This window comes from Nanorana parkeri, unplaced genomic scaffold (assembly GCF_000935625.1).
Source record: "Nanorana parkeri isolate BGI_ZX_2015 unplaced genomic scaffold, ASM93562v1 scaffold1367, whole genome shotgun sequence".
NCBI classification, from domain to species: Eukaryota; Metazoa; Chordata; class Amphibia; order Anura; family Dicroglossidae; genus Nanorana; species Nanorana parkeri.
The window spans coordinates 308,113-318,638 of record NW_017307635.1 but is presented as its reverse complement, the minus strand read 5'-3'; the positions used below and the strand labels follow the sequence as shown (position 1 = coordinate 318,638).

General features: G+C 46.4%; 1 protein-coding gene across 1 annotated transcript in view; it reads left to right on the top strand.

Moving 5' to 3' along the window:
- CTSB (cathepsin B) overlaps nucleotides 1-10,526 on the top strand; it is a 17,738-nt gene that overhangs the window by 2,005 nt on the left and 5,207 nt on the right. Inside the window, exons 2-7 of the mRNA XM_018569622.1 lie at nucleotides 2,822-2,910; nucleotides 4,037-4,151; nucleotides 6,221-6,339; nucleotides 7,149-7,234; nucleotides 7,307-7,453; nucleotides 8,750-8,866. Coding sequence (XP_018425124.1) covers nucleotides 2,822-2,910; nucleotides 4,037-4,151; nucleotides 6,221-6,339; nucleotides 7,149-7,234; nucleotides 7,307-7,453; nucleotides 8,750-8,866 — 673 coding nt within the window. The remainder of the gene's footprint in view (nucleotides 1-2,821; nucleotides 2,911-4,036; nucleotides 4,152-6,220; nucleotides 6,340-7,148; nucleotides 7,235-7,306; nucleotides 7,454-8,749; nucleotides 8,867-10,526) is intronic.

Below are 10,526 nucleotides of genomic sequence, written 5' to 3'. Positions count from 1 at the left end.
TTCAGCTTTTTTTTTGCCAACAAACCAAGTATGTAAATGCAGGGAAATTCCATTCATGACTCGCATGGAACTTCTGGTTGGGCTGGCAATGCTCACTAGCTGCGGGTGAGTTTTTGGCATTTCTTCATGAAATTGCATGGCTACATAAATTCCAGCTTTACATAATTATGTACAAATAGGACTTTTGATTAAAGGTGAGAAGAGTAATATCTGAAAATGTAATGCCTCTGACTTCCTGTTCGATTTTCCATAGACCAGGGGTAGCCAAACTCTGGCCCTCCATCTGTGGTGGATCTACAAATCCAATGAGGTATTGCAAGATCTCACAGCCACAGACATGACTCCCGGAGAGATGCATCGTGGGATTTGTAGTTTCACTACAGCTGGAGGGCTGGTGTTTGGCTATCCCTGACATAGAAGTTCTGACGGTTATCATGATGCCTCTTCTGATCTTCAGCATTCTGTCACATAAAAGATGGGCAGTAACTGCAAAATTTCTCTAGCAACACTTGTGACTACAATGTATCCTGTGGCTGGGTGTTCTCTATTGCAATGTGTGGCTGAGGATATAAGGTCTTTATGCCTCACCTCCGATAGGTACAGTACCTTGAGTAAGCGTGGTCACCCTAAAGGTGGCCATACACTCTACAACCATCGCAAGACTTTAGTCTTGCGATGGTTGTACAGGGATTAAAAAAAAGTACGATCTGCCTATCTTGGACAGGCAGATCGCACTCTCGATCATCGCAAACCCGCCCCCCTGAGGGGCGGGCTTCCGATGACCGCAATGCTGAACGGGCAGTGTGCACACCGGCCCGTTCCGCATTTGTCTTCCGAGCACCGTTCTAACCAGCCGAGAATCGTACGATTCCCGGCTGGTTTTCGAACATGCTGGTTCGACAGAAGACGTGCGACCGTACAGTAGAAACGGTCGCACGTCTCCGTTCACACTGCTCGATTATCGTACGATAATCGTGCAGTGTATGGGCACCTTAAGACAGGAAGTGTTACTGGCAGGATCACCAGGTGAAAATTAAGGTCAAATCCTAAAATGGATGTGGTGGCTGCATTAGTTTTCTAAGGATTGGTGAGCTGTGCAGTATTGCCTTTTGTTCAGAGGTCGGTATACTGAGCTTAGGGTGATTGGAGGACGCTAGTTTGTGTCCTCCCGTTACCCTAAGGAGAACTACGGGGAAAAGACTTAACCCCATAGTTCTCCTTTTAAACTGTCCCACATAGTGTATGCATAGATGACGAGTAGAGCTAAGGGCCCTTCAGCTACATCAAGTTGCAGGGCAAACACTTGATGTAAGAAGGGGACCAGAACATGGTCAGAAGTTAAAGTGTCTGCTGAGTACAAATCACCCTCATAGTGGGAATCTCCCAGATATCTGAAAGTGGGGTTGAGTTTTAGGAATGCTTTCCGTTCACACTTGACATTACTAACTCCGGGTGTGCGTCATGAGTGATGTGTTTTGATAAGTGGGACGGGTCTTTCTTTGTATATTCATGTATTAGGAAATGTATGATAATGCTACATTTGCTAATACATGACCCAGAATTCCTCTTCACATTCCTCTGCTCATTGAACTGTAGGTAGGGCTTATAAGAACTAAAGTCCTTTTACAATGTACCACTTGAAGCCGAATGGGACTTCCAGGTTGTGACGTATGAGCTCTCTGCAAACTACTGATGGGAGCCTTGCCTTAGAATTATTTTTGGTACACAGCCAGACCTTGTTCTATCCATGCCCTTTATACTGCATTCACCAGAAAAGTAACCTCAAAATAAAAATAATGTATTACTATTCTGCCATTATTTTCCTAGTAAGAATCAACCCTGCCATAAGGGTTCTTAATACCAACCACTCCTAGCAATTGAAAGGCAACTGTGGCTATTTTTTTTCCCCACTATCCACTACAGAACAAGAATGTAATTATTACCAATTGCCAGTCCTTGGATGTGGTGGCTGCATTTGATTTTTCAGGATATATTTATTTTTACTTTTACCTTGTAAACCTGCAAATGACACTTTCGGTCCAAGAGTGACAGCGCTTATTCCACTGCAGGGACGGGCGGTCAGGTGAGGCAGAGCCTCGCCTAGTATGGAGGAAAAAGGGTGTCAGCTTAAAGTCTGAAGCTGACAGCTTTTTCTCCATTCAGAGCAGCTACCGTGTTTCCCTGAAAGTAAGACCTAGCGCTATCTTCAGGGATTTCTGTAATATAAGACCTAGTTCGGTGGTAGGTCTTGTATTACAGAAATCTCTGAAGATGGCACTAGATCTTCCAGGGTAGCTGCACATGTAAAAATAGGACTATTTTTATTTTTGGGGAAACGCGGTAGCAACAGGTTACACAGCAGGGAAAGTCTCCCTGCTGTGTATCCTGTCTTGGTCGGAGCACATCCGGCTTTTGACGGCTAAGTTGGGTTACACAGCAGCGGGCTTCCTCATTGCTTGTGTAACCAAACATTGTGAGGAAAGGGCTGCAACAGCCTCTACTCTTAGAGACTTGAGCTTTGTGTATGGTTGAAGTGCCATTGGTCCAAGCTGTCCAATAAAAAGAAAACGGGACATCGATTTCGATGCCTCACCAGTGACGAGCGAGTGAGGGACAGGACCCTTCCTCTACACTAGCTTGGTGACTGGGTTGGAGGCTGCAGCGGGCTGGGGGCATCACCCGCTTACTATACAGGTATATTTAACAGATTCATGAATGGGTCAGTTATGTTCAGCAAATGGGATAGTTCTGGAAGTTACTTGGAACTTTGTTTTCATTGTTGCTTGCATCCTAAGATGGGACTCCTTTGTCTTTTTTGTAGGCAGGACACAACTTTGCACACACGGATATGCCACATGTGAAGAGAATGTGCGGGACTTTCCTTGCAAAGAGCAGAAAGCTGCCAGTCAGGTGAGTCAAGTTCCATCTCCGCTCTAACATTGATGTGCAACCATGCAATAAAAATGGTATGCTAACAAGGCCACCAAACAAGAATCTGTGCAGTCATTTCTCCCCCCCCCCCCCCCCCGAGCATGGCCTATGATTGGATGAAGACTGCCCACATAGGTGGTTCAACAGTCTTCTAATGATAAACCAGCTACATGAATACGACCATAGATCAGTGGTGGCGAGCCTTGGCACTCCAGCTGTGCCAGAACTACAAATCCCAACATGCATCTGCCTCTGGGAGTTATGTCTGGCTGTCAGAGCCTCGCAATGCCTCATGGGGCTTGTAGTTCCAAAACGGCTGGAGTGCCAAGGTTCGCCACCACTGCCTTAGATCTTTTTTGGACCTTAAAACTGTTTTAGGAGTTATCTAAAAACTGGTGCACTCCAAAATATGCGACTAACACTTTCCGGTCAAGCTAATGGGCTGCCTAAATGGCTCGTAGGCAGTGCAGGAGGTGGGTAGTATGTACATTTGCGGACACTTATGATGCTGGCACCTCCTATGTATCTACGTTTTACTTGGAGATTATAGTAATGGGCTTCAAAGCAAACCTGTTGTGTTGCCCATGCAAGGCAAAAGTAAAAGAATTGCTGTCACTATTGGCACCTACCCTCCATCCCTCGGTTTAGCCAAAGCGTGTGAAGAAAATCCCTGGTACTGCCAAGTATGGATGAACTTGTGACTTGCTTTCTCAGTTTCATGACCGTATTGGTGATTGGCCGAGCACTGTCATATAGAGGAAGTGTTTCCTTGGCTTTACTAGAGCTTACACAGGACTCCGCTTGCTCCCGGTGGCTTTATGGAGTGGTGGGTGAGCAAAGGAAAGATCATTTTGTGCTCCTAGGGCCGGGGGCGGGTGGCGGACATTAAACATGTTTGTGCCTACATGGGCTGCTTACAGATTGGCTTTAATGACGCCCGATGAGGGTTATGGTGGAGCTGGGATGAATTTGAAAAAATTAATTATGGGTTAAGTTAAGCCTATTGTACAAGGTCCTCCTGCAGTCTTTTATACTTCAGCTTTTACATTTATATGCTTAGTTTTTGGGTTTCTTTTATCCTAATTACCCTTTTCCACTTCTTCAGGTACAGCTTTTCTGACAGGATGACCCTACCAGACCAGTTTGACTCCCGGACAGCCTGGCCAAACTGTCCCACCATTGGGGAGATCAGAGACCAGGGCTCATGTGGCTCCTGTTGGGTAAGTACTTGTGTCATTTAGAACACTTTTGGCTTGGTTAGAAAGTGCCCATCCTTATGGCTGCTGTCCTACTGTTGCAGAGATTCCTTCCCTGTAACAGTTTACCGTCATGTGTGGCCCTGTCCTAAAGCCACATAACTGAGCAAGTCCCGGTCTCTCCCATGATGCTCAATCTACTCTGTGCTGACAAACCTTCCGCTTCAACAGACGCTCACTGTTGCTATCTGCTTACCCCCCTTATGTCATAATGCATCCCCTTGTATACACAATGGTGGATTAAATACACCTTGGGCCCCAGGCTGTCTTCAATCCATGGGGCCCATTCCCATAATAAAGCAAATGCTGACTAAATATAAGGACTTTTGGTGACTGGTGAACCTCTGGTGATTTGAAGCAGAACTACTTTAAGGTTCAGACATCAAATGCTTTTCTACTCTAATCCCAAAAGGTGATTTGGACACTCTGGCCCGTTTGCCTTATCTTACAGACAGATGACCAGACACTGCCATGGACACTCTGTTGGTGCTGGTAAAGCTTTGCAACCCCTCAGCACTTTAATCTGGCAGGGTCTCCTTTTAAGCAGGCACATTAGAAGAGATGAACTCTTCCTGAATGTTTCTTGCTGTGGTGCTCTCCCTCATAAGGTAATGGCTCCAATGGACGTGGCATGGGACACTGAGCTGACGGCTTGTAGCATGGCCCTTGGAGTTGAGGTTGCAGGATGGCCGTGTGGTGGCAGTGAACAGCGATGTTTTGTCTGTTTATAATCTGCCCCTGTATATACAGTCCTGCCCTTCAGATGCTCCTAGCTTCTTTTGAAATGACAACATGGCTCTAAATTCCTAAACATGTGGTGTCAGCCCTGCCTAGTACAAAGGAACAGTCTCCGCCCCATAACCTCTTTTAGCAAAGGCAGAGAGCATGAAATTATCGGCTTGAAATTTCTGGCTAAATCAAATGTTTGTTTTTAGTTTTGCACTTCACCAGATTTAAAACACCCTCAGTGGTGTACATTTGGATTTTGGCAGCCCAAAAGGGAGCAAATAGGAGAAGGTCATTGTTGGGGGTTTTACATACACTTTAACTTCACACCTCCAGTTCTGCTTAAAGTGTACCTTCTTTACATCTACCAACTATGGAGCATGTGGACATACCTGATTAGATGCAATTTGAAATGATGGGTCCTCGCAGTGCATAATTTTGGTAAATCTACCACATTCATTGTAAAATCGGACTGTAGCCTGTATGGTCACTTTAAGAGCAGGGGCCACAAAGTGGTGGCATTACTTCGGTTGTTACTTGCACTTCTTTGATCTGGTTGCACACAGAAGGCTAAACTTTCTCCATCTCTGCTGTCCCACTATCTAATGAAGACTGTGACGGACTCTCCTGATACCCTGCTTGCTATCTCCGGCCAAATACTGCTTCCCTGCTCGGTACATTCCCGGCCAGCATATACGCTCGTCCCCCAGGAGCTAGACAACACTAGTTTGGGGTAAAAACAAATTGCTTTATAAAAGGAACTATGGGGTTAGGGCTTTTCCCCCATAGTTCTCCTTAGGGTAACGGGAGGACATAAACTAGCGTCCTCCCGTCACCCTAGGCTCAGTAGCTCGCGGTATGCTGAGACGCCGGAGCGGATCCCGACAACGATGTCGAGATCCGCCCACCTGCGTGAGTGACAGCTGGCTCTGCCTATCTAGAGGCAGAGCCAGCTGTACCCTCCCCCTCCCCCGTCCATTCCACCTGTCACCGCTGGCGGATCGGAGAGGGGAATCCAGCCCCTCCCCCTGTCACGGCAGAGAGATTCACTTTAAGTGATGACACTAAGCAGTTGATTGGGATAAAAATAGCAAAATACTCATCTGGACACAACTCGGAGTTGGGGAAACCTCTTTAGGACATTTTGTGCAAACCCAGTTGTTGGACCAGTAGCCCCCCCTCCCCCCTGCAAAATCTATCAGTAAGAGTAAACAATTTTTCCTTGTTCAAAAATTGGTTAGAGGAACACTTTTTTTTTTTCATTCAGAGGCTTACCGGATTCTGAAGCAAGTAATTCTCTATTTTAGGCTTTTGGGGCTGTGGAAGCCATCTCTGACCGTGTCTGTGTGCACTCCAATGGAAAGGTGAATGTGGAGGTGTCTGCTGAGGATCTGCTGTCCTGTTGCGGGATGGAGTGTGGAATGGGGTAAGTCTTCTATGGGAGTTCTATTAAACTTTTGCTTGGTGTCCCTATTAAGGAGTCTCTTGTCCCTCCTTCAGGATCTCACTTGGTTTAATGCCAGCTATGGAATTTTAAATTGCACTTTGCCAAGTGTTCCATTGCCTCTATAGTAGTGGCTAGCCTGGCCTACAGCATCGTCATTGGGGCGATCACTACATAGTCGGGCTTCTGTGTTAGTAGGCGAATCCTCTTCATCCATCCTAGGAGCAAGAGCTATTCTAAAATGAAGGAAATCACTTTGAGGCAGCAAGTGGGTAGAGACCTTTACTGGAGAAGTATGCCGACCTCTCCCACTGAAAATACTACTTCCGTGGCTGTTGTGGTCAGTGGCTTCAGTATTTTCCAAGCTAGTGACCTGGCGCAAGTGTGCAAAAGCTACAGACTTCCAGTGTTCAGAGCCCAATAGCTGAAGTTACTTTGCAGGTGAAATTCTAAGCAGTGAATTCTCCCACACTGAACTGCTTCATTCAAGATGTATTCAATATGGCCCAAAAGGCAGTGCTGTGCTAGCTAACCTGCAGTGCTCTGGGAATCCTTTGTCTTGCATTAAATATTTGCAACACAGATGGTGGGTTAAATAGTAAAAACCTGAGTGGCCCTAATCCGTGACATGCATGTTCAGGTTACTGGCTCACCCTCAAAATAAACATAGCTGATGATTGGGTAAGTTAATATTGTACCTTCAGTGGGTGACTTTAGAAGTAGAAGGCATGTTTTTATAAGGCTACCATCAATGCATTAAGTTATATTGAACCTTTTTCTAATTACTTCAGTTGCAATGGAGGATATCCATCTGGGGCCTGGAAATATTGGACTGAGAAGGGTCTTGTGTCCGGAGGATTGTATGACTCCCATGTTGGTAAGTGTTCTGTTCTGGCTTCTTCTATGTATCTGTGTCATGGGAGCTGACTAATGTGAAATTCATCTCCAGGTTGCAGGCCATACACCATCCCTCCCTGTGAGCACCATGTCAATGGCTCCCGCCCATCCTGTAAAGGAGAGGAAGGAGACACGCCAAAATGCATAAAGAAGTGTGACGATGGATATGGACCAGACTACAGTCATGATAAGCACTTTGGTAAGTATATGATAACACCAGTGTTCTCAAAAGGGAGTCTGGACTTTACACAGGGATTTGTGACCATTGGCTGCTGTAGAAACTGTCCATTAGCTTGCTTACACAGTGCACAGCCTTATGCTTCAGAGTGCTCCCTGGGTGGCCTTTAAGGAAGGTCCAAAGTAGTGGAACGCCTTCCCAAGAGAGCAATGCTCCTTTCTGTGGCTCCCCTGCCATTCTGTTCAGATGCTGAGAGTAGAGAAAATACCTGAACCTCATGGTGTGGAGGATTGCAAGACTGTGTCTGGTGATTGGCCCATATGCAGGGACGTATCCACCACAAGGAAAACAGGGCATTTGCCTTGGGTGGCACTTTGCATGGGGGGGGTGAGAAACAGAACGCCGTTGTTCCCTGAGGGTTCTTCTGTGCCCAGTGCGTTGCTAAGCGGGGGTCTGTGGTGGCCTCCACAAGATCTCAGGTGGGCTATGCAGAGTCTGTGGTGGGCTTGGGGAATGCTACTGATTGGGACTTGAAAGATGAGACTTTACAGTGGGAGGCATTTATCACATCTGGAGCAGTTGTCCGTAGTAACCAATCAGCTTCTCTTCTGTTTGATCAGCTAAGTTTTGAAAGAGAAGCAGATTGGTTGTCATGGGCAACTGCTCCAGATGCTACCTGCTCCAGTTTTGATAAATTCCCCTTGATGAAAGTGTTGGCTCTTCCATAGTGCTCCACTACTAGTCCCCCTATATTCTCATCATACTCTATAAAATTTAATTTTGTACCACCAACTATGTAGTGCAGGGAAGGTGGAAAAATGCACCTTACCTGTGTAGGCAAAAATGTTTGCACCAGCTCTGGCCCCTGACCTATGCTCCACAGCGTGACGGTGTGGTCTCTCACTGGGTGGGTAGGAAGCTGGGTGGGGGAAAAAAGTTTGCTCAAGATCCAATCAATAATAAAGATGGCCCTGTCTAAATGGCAATGTCGTCCAACCTACTCTGCTACAGATCCATCTTGTGATGGGCCCTCTCTGGTTCTAAAGGACCTCTTTTGTCACTGTTACCTTGAGAAAGGGACCCTGTGGGGACCCAGAACGTTGGCTGTATAACCTAATGTGACGTATTTCAAATGGACTAAATTTGCCCCTTGACTTTTGTGCTGGTGACTTTTTATCATCTCGAGGATTTACATGGCCCCATGTGTTGTCACTATGCAACAATAGGACAGATCTAGCAAGGTGGTGCACAAAGAGTGTAGATGGTTTCTATACCTCTTCCAGATGTTCTAACAGTTTCATAACTTTGTTTTCTTAGGCTCCGACTCCTACACCGTCTCCAGCAACCAGGATGAGATCATGGCTGAGTTGTATAAGAATGGCCCGGTAGAGGGTGCCTTCACGGTGTATGAAGACTTCCCGAACTACAAATCTGGTAGGAGACTTACATTCATCTCGGCTATACATTCTTTGCCATGCGTGGCTGAAGACCCACTTAGCCTATGCTCCCCTGTCTGCCCCGGTGTGTTCCTATGAATGATTCTGCATATGTGAGGATGTCTTGAAGAGGCAGAATGGCCCAAGGATGACTAAATGGTCCACAGAGGATGAATGTCAATCATACTGCTCTTGTGCACTCTTGTTGGTGTCTGTGCATGCCTACCAATGGGTACAATCAAAATACAACTCCAAACAAAACTTTTCTAGATTAGTGTAGAGTAGGGAATGGTTGGTCTGGTTTTTATTTCCATTTTACCATTTGGGGAGCTCTACCATTACCAGTCCTGGTGACTAGTCACTGCTTTCCAAAGAGAAAGTGTAAGATTTTACTGTTGTCACCACCTTTTTTAGAGTGGAATAAGTGACGTCTCGACGTGGTGACACTCGGTTACCGCTCCGGGTGTCACACAGCCTCGGGACGCCCCTGATGGGGGGGTTCATAGTTTATGAACTGGGATTAGCTTTTGAGTTTAGCCATGAGCTTGATCTGAACCCCCAGCTTATTCAGTTTGGCCAACAAAGACCAGACTGGAAGCCCTACATTCAGCGGTGGTATGACTACTGCCAGTAAATGACAGCTTTCCAGCGAGCATCCCAGGTGACATTGACAAAGTTGGTTATTATCAAGACACTGTTTTGGTCAGTCATCTCACCGGCATCGCCAGCCAGTTTAACATTGGCAGCTGGCTGGAGACTGTGTATGACTGGAGTAGATCACGATGTGGGTTGTCGTGGTGTTGCTCTTTCATCATGGGTGAGGCTGGATCTTTATCACTGGATGATGTGATTGCCATTTTGAGTAACCAGAGGTACCATCAGCCAGTTTAACATTGGCAGCTGGCTGGAGACTGTGTATGACTGGAGTAGATCACGATGTGGGTTGTCGTGGTGTTGCTCTTTCATCATGGGTGAGGCTGGATCTTTATCACTGGATGATGTGATTGCCATTTTGAGTAACCAGAGGTACCATGTAGGCAGTTGCCAGTGACAGGGCAGCCTAACTGGCTGCAGGATAAAGTGGGTTAATAAGTGTATATAACTACTTTCAGTGATTTTGATATGTTTATATGTAAATATGTTCAGCACTGTTTAGCCTCTACAATGTCTCCAGCACCATTTTGGAGAAGCCTGGTGTCCTGATTGGACAGGAAATCTCGGAGATTTGGTCGGCCATTTTGGGGTGGTTATCTTATATAGGAAAGACAACCACGTTTGTAGTCATAACACGTGTGGATGCAGACAGGGACAGAGACCCGCTTGTGAGGGAGAGTCAGGAAAGTGCAGGGAGAGTGTTCCAGCCTGTGAGGGATAGTTCAGGGTTCCTACGGAGTCCTGTATCGGTAATCCGGGTCGGATGAAAAGACTCCCAGGTGTTTATAACCAAACCAGTGTCTCCGCTGTGAGTGCGGGAAGTGTGTGCCAGACTCCTATCTCCCTGTACGGAACGAATATCGCTGCTTCCGGGTAAAGTGCTATCAGCCTTACAGATACGTATTGTGTGCTTGGGTTTAGACTGTGCCAGTCCGTGGGAAGTGTCTAGGGTGCTAACGAATCCCACTACCGCTTACATCTGAAGTGACTGTACTGTGTACCTG